This window comes from Eulemur rufifrons, chromosome 19, assembly GCF_041146395.1.
Source record: "Eulemur rufifrons isolate Redbay chromosome 19, OSU_ERuf_1, whole genome shotgun sequence".
Classification (NCBI taxonomy): domain Eukaryota; kingdom Metazoa; phylum Chordata; class Mammalia; order Primates; family Lemuridae; genus Eulemur; species Eulemur rufifrons.
In genome coordinates this window covers 64,926,495-64,942,897 of record NC_091001.1, presented here as the reverse complement: position 1 = coordinate 64,942,897, position 16,403 = coordinate 64,926,495, and the positions used below count along the sequence as shown (strand labels likewise).

The 16,403-nt window shown below is 45.3% G+C and overlaps 1 protein-coding gene across 1 annotated transcript in view; it reads left to right on the top strand.

Annotated features, from left to right (window-relative positions):
• The first annotated feature begins 1,056 nt into the window (after positions 1-1,056).
• The window catches only part of SLC1A4 (solute carrier family 1 member 4), a 28,195-nt gene continuing 12,848 nt past the window's right edge, over positions 1,057-16,403 (top strand). The window contains exons 1-3 of the mRNA XM_069493814.1: positions 1,057-1,814; positions 11,857-11,899; positions 13,686-13,748. Of these exons, the coding sequence (XP_069349915.1) occupies positions 1,288-1,814; positions 11,857-11,899; positions 13,686-13,748 (633 nt within the window). The 5' untranslated portion in view covers positions 1,057-1,287. The remainder of the gene's footprint in view (positions 1,815-11,856; positions 11,900-13,685; positions 13,749-16,403) is intronic.

Below are 16,403 nucleotides of genomic sequence, written 5' to 3'. Positions count from 1 at the left end.
TTTCAGGAGGGCCAAACCGGGGACTGCGCTGCTTTCGCGCCAGGGCTGGGGCCCGGGAATGGAAGAGGTTAAAATCGCGTGTTTCAGCTGAGGTTACGTGGCAGAAACCAACTGGAAGTAGTGGCGTGAGAGCTCTGTTTCTTCTAGAAGAGTTTTTGCGTCTTCAGCGCGCATACTGCACACAACTGCCCGAGACCCAGTCCCCATCCCCCATCCGCCAGACCACACGCCGAGGAGCGCGCCCAGGTGCGGGCGGTGGCATCGCCCGGGCGCTGGGTTTGGTGCCATCACAAGTCCCCTTTCACTTCGGATAAAGCTTACTTAGAACCCTTAAAGAGCGTGTGATAAGGCTTTTCTCACTCATTCATTCATCCATCCACCCATCCTTCCTTTGTCTCGGGCTGAGCCTGCACTCGGCACCATGGCGTGCTTTACCGCACGAAACCCCACAGGACCCCTCGAGGAAAGAATTCTACGCCGGAGGGACGCGGCGGAAAGATTGCCTGGGCCCCCCCATCGCGCGCAGTCCCTTCGGTGGAGAGGCCGGCGACCTCTCAGAGCGCCAAAGCCCCAGCTCTGGAGGGAAGCCTTCTTCTCCCCCAATCCCCAGGATGAGGAACGTCGCCGAGTTCCACATTCTCCCGGGCCCTCCGACTACGAGGGCCCAGACCCCAGCCGGCCCGGGAGGCACCAACGAGCCCCGGCCGTCCTTCGGGCCGCGCCTCCCCGCGGCCGCCCTGGAGCCGGCCTCCGTTAGCTGGGCCGGGAGGCGGCTGCTGGCGTCGGGATTGGCTGGCTCCCCGGGCGCCCCCGCGGCCGGGGGCAGAGCCTCCCGCCCGGCAGCCACTCATTCGGCGCCCGTCGCCAGCGCTGGGGCGCGAGGCTGGCGGCGGCGGCGGCTCCCGGGCTCTGATTGGCCAAAGCCGCGGGGGGCGGGGTGGTGGGTGTGAAGGGGGCGGGCTCGGACCTCTCCCGGCTCCCTCCTCCCAGGAGCGTCCTCCCTCGCGGCTCCCGCGTTGCATCATCTTCAGCCGGTGGCTGCTCTGGAAAGGCTGGGCGCGGCGCGACCCATTCCTCCCGGGGCTCCAACCCACACTCCTGCGCCTCTCCTCGCCCTTCTCGCACCTGCTCCGGGGCCAGGCCGGTAGATTCCCCGGGGACGCTTCCCAGAACCTGGGGGGCGCGGCTGGCAGACCTCACCAGCTCCGTCCGATCCATTCTTTGGGAGCCCGGTCTCCTTCCAGAGTCCAAATCCCCTGCCTCCAGCTCGGAGCGGCGAGCCCAGCCATGGAGAAGAGCAGCGAGACCAACGGTTACCTCGACAGCGCCCAGGCCGGGCCTGCGGGGGCGCCCAGCGCGCCGGGGACCGCGGCGGGACGCGCGCGGCGCTGCGCCGGCTTCCTGCGGCGCCACGCGCTGGTGCTGCTCACCGTGTCGGGGGTGCTGGCAGGCGCGGGCCTGGGCGCGGCGCTGCGCGGGGTCGGGCTGAGCCGCACGCAGATCACCTACCTGGCCTTCCCTGGCGATATGCTGCTCCGCATGCTGCGCATGATCATCCTGCCGCTGGTGGTCTGCAGCCTGGTGTCGGGCGCCGCCTCTCTGGACGCCAGCTCCCTCGGGCGTCTGGGCGGCATCGCCGTCGCCTACTTTGGGCTCACCACACTGGGTGCCTCAGCGCTTGCCGTCGCTTTGGCGTTCATCATCAAGCCGGGGTCCGGTGCGCAGACCCTTCAATCCAGCGACCTGGGGCTAGAGGATTCGGGGCCTCCTCCAGTTCCCAAGGAGACGGTGGACTCTTTCCTCGACTTGGCCAGGTAACGCACTCCACCTCGCCCAGGGCTCAGGGGAGATGCCAGCTCTCCAATGCATCTCCAGTTCATACACACATACACTCATATACTCCTAAGAGTTAATTCTTAGTTGGCTGCTGGTGGCATTTTTAAAATATAAAAATAACGTCTGGAGTCTTTGCATGCTGACCACACCTTGGCAAACAGCTGGGGTACAGCGGACAATCGAAAGAGCAGGGCCACATCTTTTAGCGAGAACCGGTCCTACGGTTAGGTAGGCGTGTTAGGGAAGTCAGCCGTCCCACCTGTACTTCACTCCTATACGCTCGTGCTGCCCTCCGGGTAAAAATGTTCCGACCATATCCCAGTATCTTCACCCCATTTCCTCCCCTAGGTGCCCGAAAGCTTCTGGGAACATTGGTTAAATTTTGCCTGTTGGGCCATCCTGCTTGCATTCGGTGGCTTTCTCTGTCTGAACCCTTGGGCTGCGAAGGAAGCTGGCAATTTTCTGAAGAGCTGTCAGTGGATCCAAGGATAGCCTGGCTGGGTTAGTTGTGTGGGGCCTGTCGACCAGAAATATGCCTCTCCTGGGGGATTAGGACAGTTTGCTGTTCACCCCAGTCAGGACCTCTGCAGAGTATCGTGTTTCCAAGGCCTTTCTTTGTGGGAAGGTGTGAGTTCTAGAGGGAAGGGAGAGAGGAGCATCTTCACTTAGCTTTGCCTGCTTTTTGTGACTGTTAGAAGTTGCATTTCATCCCTTGAGATGATGTAGTGTAGTTTCTAGAATTACCCAAAGCATCAATTTTTCTTGGTTTCTCAGCACGAAGTTCACAGATGGGAAAACTGCAGCCTGGAGGTATTTACTGATGTAACCACTTGTGTCAGTTGAGTGAGAAGTCCCAGAGGCTCCCCCTCTAGGCTTCTGATAATTCTGGATTCCGAGCTTCGGAGGTATGTTTTGTCTTGAGTCACTGAGGCAAAGTTCCTCATTGCTGAGGCTGTGAAAAACAGCAAACCCTGGACAAACTGAATTAATTGCCTTTTCCACTGTTTCCATTTCTCCCTCTGGAAAATGTGATGACTGTCTGCCACTTAAGAGAGAAATTGCTCATTTAAAACAACCAAACAAAAAAATCCAGGACATCTGTATTGAAAAAAAAAAAAACTCTGATGAGAGGGACCAAAAGTTTTTTGCCAAAAGGGCAGGTGGGCGTGACCTATTAGGACTTTGATGGAATCTCAGCCTTTGTCCCGCGTCTGGCAGCTTGATGTTTGGAGTCTTTAGAGATTTTTTTAGGTTTGGAGACGTTTAGGCAGGTACTGAAAAAAAGAAATCTACTGACGTTGAGAGCACCTTTGACTTATTACCTTCAGGATATCAGTCAGCTCTTGCCGGGAGGGAAGGCAATTAGGAGGTTAAAGGATTCTTTTTTTTGCAGGGATTTGTGGTCCAGCGAGGGAATGTGGATATTCAACTCTGCTTGCTGGTGGCAACCCATAGAGAGCCTCAATATTATTCTTTTATCTCCTGCAGAGGGAGGGGGTGGGGGTAGGGCGGGTTACCTCAATACACCCTGCCCAAGAAGGGTTTTCTAGCTTTAGATCCAAGCCCCTTCAGCTCCTGCTTCTGAAGTGAATGTGACCCAGTGTCATAGCTTAGCAGTCATTGTAGGTGCAACTTTTCAATGACTTGGGCTATGCTTGCCTGGGAGGGCTAAGAGAAGCTTTGTCGTGGCTTGCTGGGAATAGGTAGTGTTTCCTAATGCTTTCCTAGCCAATTCCATTCAGTCCAGCAGCTCACGGATAAAGGTGGGGCAGGTGGTATATCCTATTTTACGACTGAGGAAACTGAGAGAGAGATTAAGCGATTTGCTCAAGGTCATGCAGTGGCTTATCAAAAGAGGGATTAGAAGAACTAACCGCCCCACAGTTTAGGGCTCTCTCTATTTCTCCTATTGTCTTCCCCTCAAGTCAACGTGCCATAGTAATAATATCACATTCCTAGTCTAGTGCAACTGTCTCAGAACTATTTTCCCTGGGCCAAAAGAGGAACCAGGTAAGCATATGACTGTGTCAGGTAAATGCCCACTTCCTCCAACCAAGGGTTGAGACTGAGCTCCTTAAATGAAGGAAAGTGTGTGTGTCCTGTTCGGATTTGGCTTTATGCTTAGCAGCTTATGAGAGGAAACTGGATTTTGAGCAACCTGGAAATACTTCCGGGGTCTGGGTAGTCTCTGTGGTCAAATTACTTCCTTTAAGAAAACCTCATGGTACAGAAGTTTCCAGCTGGCCATAAAAGAAAAAAAAAAAAAAAGAAAGAAAGAAAGAATATAAAAATGAAAAAACAAATTTTTAAAAAGAAAAAAAAAAAAAAACCTCATGGGCCGGGCGAGTTGGCTCACACCTGTAATCCTAGCACTCTGGGGAGGCTGAGGCGGGAGGATCGCTTGAGCTCAGGAGTTTGAGACCAGCCTGAGCAAGAGCGAGAGACACCTGTTTCTATTTAAAAAAGGAAAAAAAAAAAAAAAAGAAAGAAAGAAAACCTCATGGATGCTAATTTCATGTGACTCTGGGCATATTCTTTGGAAAAGGCAGGGCCTAGTCCCTTCTGCCTGTGGGCACATGTTTGAAATGAGACTCTTCTAGTAAACACCTCAAGTTATCCAGCAGGCCCTTGCCTGGTAACTACCCAGAACTTAAACACCTGAAAGAGTGGAAAAAGTCTCTGATGAGTCAGCATAGCTGCTGCTAAGGCCTTGTGCTAAAGTCCATCCCTTTCCTGGTGGTAGAGTGGCTCCAGAACTCCCACAGGGTCTCTCTGCCATGATTTCTAATTTATTGTGGGGTTTTTTTGTTTTTTTTTTTTTAAGGTAAGCATGAGGTGATATTTATTGAGTGGGAGCAAGATAGGATTATAGGGCAAGAACAAGATATAGGTTTACAGAGCAAGACACATACTCCACAGATGACGACCGGACCTCTTGTTGCAGCAGAATAGAGCTCTAATTTATTTTTTAAAGAACCAGAGGCTTAACTGCCAAGAAAGCAGGTAGGGACAGCACCTGGGCCCAGGGTTCCTGTCTGCACTGGCAGCCCTGGGCCACTGTCTTTTGCAGTAGTATAGCAGGTTGCTGCCATGTACATTGTAAATACAAGTAGGATTTTGTCTACTGCCTGATTTCTTAGGTTTTTTAGATTTTTTTTCCCCTTGTGCTCATTTTCTTAATAGGAAACAGTGCTCTGAAACTTTTCCTTCACAGAGGGACGTGTGATAGACTTTCCTTCCCAAGGACTGGAGTGAATATGTGTGATGTCTCTCAAGCTGCAAAGAACACATTTCTTGAGCAGGTGCAAAGAAACCTATCAGAGACTGGGGTGTAATATTAGCCCCTAGATGGCAAAGTCAAGGGAGTAAGTTGTGAATAATTTCTTTTAAATATTGACTATGGGCTGAGTGTGGTGGCTCATGCCAGTAATCCTAGCACTTTGGGAGGCTGAGATGGGAGAATTGCTTGAGGCCAGGAGTTTGAGACCAGCCTGAGCAAGAACGAGACCCTGTCTCTACAAAAAATAGAAAAATTAGCTGGGCGTGGTGGCATGTGCCTGTAGTCCCAGCTACTAGGGAGGCTAAAGCAGGAGGATCTCTGGAGGCCAGGGGTCTGAGGTTGCAGTGAGCTATGATGATGCCACTGCACTCTAACCTGGGTGACAAAGCAAGACTCTGTCTCCAAAATAAATAAATAAATATTGACTATGGCAGGTTGTCTTAACTATGCCTGTGTCTCTCTCTTCTGTAGGGGCAAGAAAAAGACTCTTAGCTCATCTAAGAAGGATCCAAATTAACAGAGGTTTCTCAGCCTAACTAGTCACTAAAGGAAAAAAATAGCAGCTTATAATTAAAAAAATAAAGTTTTTAACTCTTGACCATTCCCTCTACCTCCGAGGAGAGCATCTGAATAGTTTTGAGGCTGAACAGGGCATAAACCCAGGTAGGCGGCTTGGGTGGTGATTAAGAGCAGACACTAAAGCCAACTACCTGCATTTGCATCCCAGCTCTACCACTTACTAGCTGTATGTGGACAAGTCTTTGGCCTCTCTGTGTCTCAGTGTCCTTATCTGTAAAATGGGACTAATAAGATGTACTACCTAGAATTGTTATGAGGATTAAATGAGTTAATATTTGAGTCCCTTGCTATATTCTAGTGTGTCCCAGCATCTCAGGGACAGCTGAGAGCTACTTGATACAGAGAATGAGTGCATTCTTAACCTGATTTCCCCCCAAAATTCCCTACACCAGGGGTCCAGCCCTACTCCTTCAGGCTGGAATCCAAAGTTGGATGTAGGCCTTAAAAAAGGGGGTAGATTAATCCCCACCCCCACCCCTACTCATCAGAGTGTGAGCCCACCATCCCCAGCCCCCTCGGCTTGTAGCCCTGTAGGGGGTACCGAGATCTGAAGGGGTATGTTCCTGCTAACTGGCTCTAACAATAAACAGTAGAGATAATAAATATTTATCAGGTATACATACTGTGCCATATCCTGTTCTGAAGAGTCTTTGAAATGTTCATAGATTTGGTAAAGAGTTTTTGAACTTAAAAGGAAATATTTCTAAGCAAAAGTAAATTGTTTTACATTCTTCTCATATAGAACAGGGAAACGCCTACCACCCTTGACAATAGGATCAGAAGAACAAACAGTATCAGATGCATAAAGAAGGAACATTTTTGAAGTTTGCCATTGTGTGAGCTGCGTGAGTCTGTGCAGTGCCTCCAACACCAGTTCTACATTGCCAGCTCAGCCTTGGCTCATACCAGTTTTTCTGTTTGTTTTAAATAATGTATCCAAAGAGTCTTATAGTACTGGAAAGGCTTGTTCATTTCTTCTCTCCCAATGCGGTCTGACTTGGGTTTCTAGATATATTAATAGCAGTATAATCTTTGAGGTTTCCCACGTTTTTTACTTTGACCTACAATAAGAAATACATTTTACATTATGGCATCCACACACATACACCACCACAAACACAAACTGAAACACAAGTTCCATCAAACAATATTGTAAATGTGATACATGCTGATATTTTGTTTAATGTATTTCATCTTTTATTAAATACTTGCTAAAGCCAATAAATTGATTTCATGGCCTACTCACGTTTGAGGAACTTTGGCTTAATGCACATGTTGTAAGTCAAGTAGATATCTCAGGATCAAACAACAGACAAAGGAAACACTTGCAAACTTGAATAAGATGAGGAGCTCAGTGGTTAGAAGTGCCCTAATGCCCAGTGACATTGGGTGACATGCAGAGGCGAGCATTGAAAGACTGTTGGGTCTTCCTGAATTCCAGGCTCTGGGCTTCAAAACTCTCCATCTCTGTGTATGATGGACACTAGCTACATGTGGCTATTTAAATTTAACTAGTTTATCCTGGAGACCAATTATGGGATTCAACATGAATAAATCAATTTCTAGTGGACAGTGCTGGTGTGGATGGAGCAGAGCTGGGAGATGTGTCAGCTCAGGGACTGGGCACGGGTGTGTCCATGTGCTAAGAGGGGCTGGAACTGGGTCACCTTGAAAATCCTTCCAGCTCAATGTCCCTCATTTTGAAAGCCCACGAAGTTAACTGTGTGAATGTGAGGACTTGGGAAAAGTGCCTGAAGACGGAGTTCTGGGAAGCAAGACGGATCCTAGAATCCAAGAGAGCTCGGGAGTAGGAAAGAGCCAGAGTTTCCCATAGCATCAGTTTGAAAGCCAAAGAAGAGAACAGAGAAATGTTTTGCTTTACACAGGCAGCCTCAGCCCCTTACCCTTGGTGACAGCAGAAGGGAACTTCTGTTGCTCCTGCCCGTGGCAGCCAGAGGCACTGAGTGAAAGGAGGATGTTTTCTGTGGCTGCCCCAGCTCGCTGCCCCTGGGGGAGTCCTTCCTAGGGACTGGTAGCTGAGAATGGAGCTATATAATCTAAACAAAGCTCAGTCACCCCATTGAATGAATGGATTTTTTTGGTTAGAAAATCTCTATTTGTTACCACTGAATCTTTTAAACTTTTAAAAAAATTTTTGGCCGGGCGCGGTGGCTCACGCCTGTAATCCTAGCACTCTGGGAGGCCGAGGCGGGTGGATCGCTGGAGGTCAGGAGTTCGAGACCAGCCTGAGCAAGAGCGAGACCCCCGTCTCTACTAAAAATAGAAAGAAATTATATGGACAACTAAAATATATATACACAAAAAAATTAGCCGGGCATGGTGACGCATGCCTGTAGTCCCAGCTACTCGGGAGGCTGAGGCAGTAGGATTGCTTAAGCCCAGGAGTTTGAGGTTGCTGTGAGCTAGGCTGACGCCACGGCACTCACTCTAGCCCGGGCAACAGAGTGAGACTCTGCTTCAAAAAAAAAAAAAAAAAAAAAAAATTTTTGAGGTATGATTTACATACAATAAAATGTACCCATTTTAGGTGTACAGTTCAATGAGTTTTGACAAATGGATAACTCGTTTAACTACCACCACAGTCAAGACACTGAACAACTGCAGGCATATTATCTGTTGAAAAGAAAAAAAAAATAAGATACTGAACATTTCCATCACCCGTGACTCTTCTCAGCAACCCTCCTTCTCCATCCCTGGCCCCAGGCAGCTGATCTGCTCTTTATCACGATAAGTTAGTTTTGCTTTTCCTAGAGTTTTGTATCAATGGAATCATTTGGTATGTACTTTTCTTTGTCTTCTTTTGCTCAGCACAGTGTGGCTGAGATCATCCATGTTGTTGTGTATATGACTTGGTTCCTTTTTATTGCCAAGTGGTATTTCATTGTATGGATTTATCATAATCTGTTTATCCATTCTTCTGTTGATGGACGTTTGGGTTTCTGGCTATCATGAATGCCTACAGGTCCTTTTTGCAGACAAATTTTCGTTTCTCTTGGGTAAGTATCCAGGATTGGAATTGCTGGGTCATATGGGAAGTGCATGTTTAACTTGTTGTGGGTAAGTATATGTTTAACTCTGTCAGAAACTATCAAAGCACATTGTGTTCTTAACAACTTGATTTGGTCAGGGGGGCAGGGGTTGCCGTTTTGCCTCTAGTATTTTCTGTACCCTCCTGTTCCCACTAGATTTGTAGACTAGATATTGTAGACAGTCTGAAAACAGGTCAGTGTGCAAGTGGCTACTGGAAGCTCTGGGTTAAGGTCATGGTTTGTTCTGGGTGAGGTGGTACCGGGTTATTTCTCATGATAAAGAGACCCAGGCAGGACAGATAGGAGGATTTAAACAGTGTTGTGCTCCTTGGAAGAGAGTGCGTTTCGAGGTGGTGGGAAAGGCGGTGCTTATGCCAGTTGAGGAAACAGCTAATACCTAAAGGATGCAAGATTTTTGCAGGAGAAATTGTTCCCTGTGGGGAAGGTGTAAAGCTTGTAACCCAGCTGTTTTCTTAACTTCCCCATCCTCATGGAGAGAGAACCTGAGGCCAGCTTGGTCTGGGAACTACTGAGAGTCGTCATGTGGTGGATATTGAACAAAGAAACCTTGGCATAGGGCCCCTTTCTGTTTCTGACTAGTATAGCAAATGGAAATGAGATATCAAACCTAGCCCACAAGATTGAAATATGTAAGGAAGTTGCTTTGTAATGGAAATGATAAGCAAATGTAAGTTTCTATTCATCTACAACTTAAAAACTAGCCAATTACAAGTTGCTAGTCTATTTCTACCTTTTTTAAAAGTGACTATACCTGTGATAAGGGTCAAATTTCTGACCACAATTTTGCAACAATTAATTCAGTTAAAGATTACTTTTTTCTGCTTCAATGCAGGCATGCGCTTGCCGGTATTCTCTAAGTACGTTAAAAGCAATTCAGGTTTTATAGACAAGGTTGGGAGAGGCTGTGCTGCAGCCTCTAAATGCTGGCAAACCTGTGAGAGCACCGCAAATGTTTTAATGAAGTCACTTTTGCTTCTCATTAACCTTGTTGGCTGGTGTTTTAGTTATCTATTGCTACGTAACAAATTACCACAAATTTAGCAGCTTTAAATCCCACACATTTGTTATCCCACAGTTTCTCTGGGGTCAGGAATCCTGGCACAGCTTAGTTAGCTCTTTTGTTTCTGAGTCTCTTACAAGGCTGCAGTGAAGGTGTCAGCTAGGGCTGGGGTCTCATTTCAAGGCTCAGCTGAGGAGGGATTCACTGCTAAGGTCATGTGGTTGTTGGCAGAGCTCATTTCCTTGAATTTGGGCTGGGAGTGCTAGTTCCTTGTTGGCTATTGGCTGGAAGCCACCCACGGTTTCTTGTCATGTGGGCCTTTCCAACATAACTTTCCATCAAAGTGTGCAAGCCCAGAAGACAATAAGAAGAGTTGGCTAGCAAGATGGAAGCTACAATTTTATGTAACCAAATCATGGATGTGACAACCCATCACCTTTGCTGCATTCTGTTGATTAGAAGCAAGTCAGAGGCCTCACCCACACTCAAGGGTTGACACAAAGGTGCGAATGCCAGGAGGCCATCTTAGACTCTGCCTGCCAAGCTGGGTTGCAGCCAGGCCTACCTCTGAAACCCAATGCACTGCAAATAGTTGCCTGGAGATTCTAGTGCTAGGTGAACAACCCAACCACAGAAGTAAGAATTAGTGGATAAGTCTGGAATACGTTATAAAGGGTAATTCAAACTCTTTTGTTCTTTTAGACTTACTCTTCTTGCAGGAAGTAGGTAAAACAAATGTACTGTCAGCTGGCATATAATTTCTTGAATATCAAAACCAGTATCCCACACAGAAGCTGACCCAAAGGTGACCCTTAATAAAAATGATGTGCATGTTGGCATCAATCAGCTATATTGCTCTCCTTTTATAACAAATGTTTTATAATATCCTTCATTCTAAAATGAAATCCTTGAATAGAATTTACTTGCCCTTGTACCCTGAGCAAGAGTGAGACCCCGTCTCTGCTAAAAAAAAATAGAAAAAAAATTAGCCGGGCATGGTGGTGTGCACCTGTAGTCCCAGCTACTCGGGAGGCTGAGGTAGGAGGCTCACTTGAGCCCAGGAGTGTGAGGTTGCTGTGAGCTAAGCTGATGCCCTGGCACTCTAGCCTGGGCAACAGAGCAAGACTCTATCTCAGAAAAAAAAAAAAAAAAAAAAAAAATTTACCTGCCCACATAATTTTAAAACATCAATATGACTTAACTGTAATAGAAAAGACAAAAGGGAAATAATATAATAAAAACAATGTGATTCAATATGTAAATGCTCTAAAACAAAATGGTTGGATGCTTGCCCCTGAATTTAGAATCATCACAAATGAGATAGCTATAAATGCAGACTGATGCTTGATACTGGGGTGTGGAATTAAGGACTCAGATCCTACAATTTGTCATTGGTAGTATGATTTTCCAGGAAGATGAACAATCCTTGGAAATGTTCTGAACAAAACAAAACAAAAAAACACCCCGTAATTTACACAGTAGTTGCATTTCTAAGAAATTCAGTGTATGTTCAGATTGTGCAAAACAAACAAACAAACAAATAACCAACTCCTTGTTTTGGAGTTACTCTGGGCTCAGGTGACTATAAATAAGGTTATCTACCTGTTTGTCATGCAAAACATTGGAAAACTGTGAGGGCCTTGAGATGATTCATTGTACAGGCCGTTTGCTGCACTTTGCAGGACAAATGTCTGGCACCTAGCACTTCCCCAAATACTCCCCCCACAATTCCAGGAATGCCTCTCAATTATTGCAACAAAAACTTCCTTGGATTTCACTAGTGGGCAGTACCACTCAACAGTGAAAACCACTACAGTGGGGCTCAACCTCTAGGTGGAAGGAGCGATGCTGTTCCATGGTTTGGTTGATCACAGTGCCTAATATCAAGGGTACCATGAAGGAGACGAGGATGGGAATTGGTGCACTCACAGCACAGCTGGGTTCTTAGATCGAGCAAAAGACCACAGTATCGCTGGGGTCGGAGAGAGAGAGAGAACATCGTGTTAGGCTGTTAGGAGTGGACATCTCGAAGCAGACACTTTGCACACTGAATTTTAAGAACACTGACAAAATGCTTTCTTTTCCAACAGAAACTTGGTTCCCTCAAATCTTGTGGTTGCAGCTTTCCGGACGGTAAGGCTTGATGCTTTGCTAAAAATATGAAACTTTGATGTGGGAGATGTATAAATTACTACTATAGAGTTAGGCAAGGTAGAACAGGGAGGGATAATGTTGTTAGCAAAACTTGATAATATTGGCCTAAATTGTTATAGATGGGTACCTGGAGTAAAAAAAAAAAAACAAAGCAACAAACAAACAATAATGAACAAACAAAACTTGCTAAAATGTCCCACTGGTTCCCAATTTTTTTTTTACATCACCTAAGAAATACCCTCAAATCACATTTTGGGGATGTCTTAAATATTGTGGAATTTTAAAACATACACTTTTATCTTTCTTCTTCCTGATTATAGAGGTAATATGATCACATTGCAAAAAAAAATCAAAATACAAAAAAGTGTAAGAAAACAAAAATTACCCATAATCACTATCTAGAGCGACTCATTATTGACATTTCGGTATACCTTCTTCAGATATGTTTTTTTCTGGGCATGTATACACAGCATTTTTAAAAGAAACATATACATATTGTTAGTATGTACACATACCATACATACTGCTTCAATTTTCTCATGTCAGTAAATACCCTTCCACATAATGTTAAGGCCATAGAAAATTATGAGCATTACATAATTTTCCTCTTATTAGTCCCTGTTGATGGACATTCATGTTGTTTCTGGTTTTTCCCTATTTTTAATAATGATGCAAGTAACATTCCTGTGGCCATTCTTTACACAGACAAGGAATATAAAGTTCTAGATTATATGGTCTAATCGGATTGCTTTTTACAAGTCAAAGTTTTCTGTTTCTACTTAAAACCTCTCATTTTTGTTTTTGTTTTTTTTTTTTATCTGTGTATAAGCACAGGAGGGACTTGTATATATAATGTGAGGTAGGAGGAAAAAGTAGATTTACGGGGCTTTCAGTGCCTGTCCCTGAGGGAGTGGAGTGGGGTTTATTTCCCAGCCACCCTGATCATGGGACAGCTTGATTAATCAAAGTTGAGAGAAGCCAGAGCTCATCAAAGGCAGGCACAAAGCAGGCCTTCGAGTCTGGAGGTCCTAGTGGGTTCTGCCTGACAGCTCAGGGCCAGGTGCCCTTAGAAGGGGTCAGGAAGGACTGTGTTCTAACAGATTCCACTCGACAGCTCGACCTGCCACAGAAAGACACGTGTGTGCCCTATGCAGAAGTGTGTGAAATCAACCACAGGACCAAAGTTGGAGAGATGTCTCACTTCTGATAAGCGAGTCTCCCAAAAGACTTAGCCAGGAAATACCACCTTGCCTCACATTCCTGGCTTTGCAGAGTGGAGGCTCAAGACAGATTGGAAACAGATGCTAAAAAGCAGTCATGCCCAAATAAGCTCTGGAACAAAGAGCATAAATAAATGAATGAAAATAAAATGACACATTGAAAAGTGAATTTTCACATTATGGAATTACTGGCAGGGTTATTCAAATAATATGAGGTATCAGGCTGTTTGCAATAGCAGACTACCAGCTAAAATTGTGTAGACCTTGTCCTCCAAACCATTGCCCAAGGAACATAAGGAAATTCTCCCTGTTTCTTTGGGACCCTAAATAACCCAGAGAGGCCTCTTGAAGTACATGCTGCCTTGGTTTTAATGTAACTTTTGTACGGTTCTCAGAGGCCCTTGTCAAGCCAACCAAGTGAGGACTGCCCAGAACACTCAGTGTAAATAATGATGGAAGTAGCAAGAGGCCCAGCAATGCCCTTGGTCCTCTGGGTGGGTCTTCACCTGCACACTAACAGTGGTTTTCCTTCCTCTTGATCACAGTATGCAACCGATTATAAAGTGGTGACCCACAACACCAGCTTTGGAAACATAACCCAAGAAAAGGTAAAGCTCTTTATAAGATCATTTGTGAAAAATGTGTAAAAAGCTACTAATGTTTCTTAATTGAAAGAGCATACAAGATGTGTCTTTTTCTCAGCTGGGTTGAAAACTTTGGGGTTCAAATGGGCTTTTTGAAGCGCGCGAGCTAGATTTGCTCCTTCAGTTATTTACCAACATGGCCAAATGCAGCACTTGGCAGCACTAGGATCCTCAGAGGATCCGTAAAACATTTTATAACACCCCTTCTACTATCTTGAAAGTAATCAACAGGTGGTTTAACCTACCCCCGCATATGTAACTTTTTAAAAAAGATCAACATAAGAGAAAAACAAAAATGATTTATAATAACATAATCCATATTTCGCCATGTAAAGGTACAACCATACTAGAAGACATAATGAAGTTTCCAGGTATTTGCATCTACTTAGAAAGAATACATTTGGATTGAAAAGCAGTAAGACAGAATTCAAGTGAATATTGTTGGCACTTTTTTTGCTTTCTTTTTTGCACATTTTGAAATAAGTGCAAAAATAATATAGTAAACAATAATATATTAAATGTATTAATATTAAATATATAAATTATATTAAATGCTTTTAATTTTATTATTATATTAAATAGTAAATATATTATTAATAATAAATATTTTTGTATATGAATTTAGAATCACCCTGAATGCAACAGCTACAATACAGATTGACATCACGTGTTATACTAGTGACTTGGCTATTACTGGGACTTGGCTGTTGGTGACACAATTTTCTAAAATGGCAAATAACATTTGGTAAAGTTCAGAGCAAAATAAAGTCTGCCTTCAGTTTAGATTAACTGACTATTCTTGGAAAATCCAGTAAATATTAAAACTATGCAGAGAAAAACTATTTATGGGTAAAATGGAGTTAGCTCTAGCTCAGATCATTATAAACAGATTTCCCCCCATATGAATATCTGATGGGGGGCTCAGAAGGCTGGGAGTGTAGCAAAGTAGGCACGTGGATGCCTGAACATTTTAGGACATTTGGCATTCTTAGCACCCTGCCTACTATTTCCCAGTGAGACACCACAATCATTATGGCAACAAAAGTACCCCCACATGTTCCAAAACTTGCCTAGGGAATGTTATCTCCCCTGTCCACCAATGCTGATTGAATCAGTGGTCCTTGATTTTAGAGGATAGGTGTCACTTCCCACACTCTGGCCAGAGCGGGTGGCTGGAAGTCTATCCGGCCCCTTCTGACAAGCCCTGGATTCCACAGCTGGGCTAACTGGGATGTGAGTGTCAGCTAGGTCCACTCTCCACATAAGTGGCTCACCTCTGCATGTCACCTGCATGGCACAGATGCCCTCTAATGTCATCTCATTTGAGCCTTAAGACAACCTGACTAGGTAGGATATATCGTCCCCACTACAAGTTACTTGAAATGATGGTTTTCCAAGGTTGATCAAGAATATTTGAAACCAAGAATGATGAGTAAATCCTAGAATACTAATTGTCTTTGCAGTAACTTTAAGTTTGACACCCCTGGCATTTATTGGCTGCTCTGAATTCCCCACTGGAAATGCCAGTGTCCTGTGAGCATCTGCCTCAGCTGACATAGCCTTGCTCCCACTGTAAGTTTAACCCGGGAACGCAAGGAGTCAGAGTTCAAGAAAGAGAGGAGCAGTGTGTCCTTGCTGGTTCTAGGCTTTCATAAACCCTGTGGCTGTAAGATTGTGTGAAGGCATAACAGCAGTGGTCCTTGTCCCCAAGGATGAGATGTTGGTAACAGAGTAAGAAGTCAGAGACCCAGAAGCCCAAGGACATGTGGAAAGGCCCCAGCTCTAAACCATGGCTCTATTTTCCATGCCTACTTTGGTCCCCTGTGATAACCTGCCATGGATATATATCTCCTAGGCTTTAATTGAATCATAAATTTGTTAAAAAGTGAGTTATTTGGCAACTGCTAAGTGTCCTTCCTAGGTGCTAGACTATAGTAGTGCTCAATATATCGATATAGACAAAGCCCTGTCTTACAGAGCTCACCTAGTGGAGGGAACCATATAATGAATAAGTATATGTTAGCTGGTGATAGGCACTAGGAAGAAAATTAAAGCAGGGCAAGTACACAGAGAAAGAGTGTGTGTGTGTGTGTGTGTGTGTGTGTTAGGTGATGGTGATGGGTGCTATTTTAGCAGGGTGGTTAGGGAGGCCTTTGATAAGGTGAGGGAGGAGCTGTGGGGAGACCTGGGGCAGGAGTGATTTAGGCAGTGGGAACAGAATATGCCAAGGTGCAGTAGCAAGAGGCACAGCTCAGGATGCAGTTCTGGTTGCGTCTGTAGTCCCCTAGCCCCACGCAGTACCAGGTGTGTTACAGTCTAGCACATCTTGCTCTAAACCCACCTGCCAGCACCTGTCTCTACAGAAAGGGAGTCATTTCATTGGAAAAATTATTGCCATTGCCTTCAAGTCAGAGAGTCAGTTCCTTATCTGGAATTGACTGACCTTGAACGCCACACCTTGGAGTTATAGGCCTAATAAAACCAACTTTTGATTAGTAGTTGAATTCTCTGGTTGTGTTGAATCTTTTTTTTTTTTTTTGAGACAGAGTCTTGCTCTGTTGCCTGGGCTAGAGTGCCGTGGCACCAGGCTAGCTCACAGCAACCTCAAACTCCTGGGCT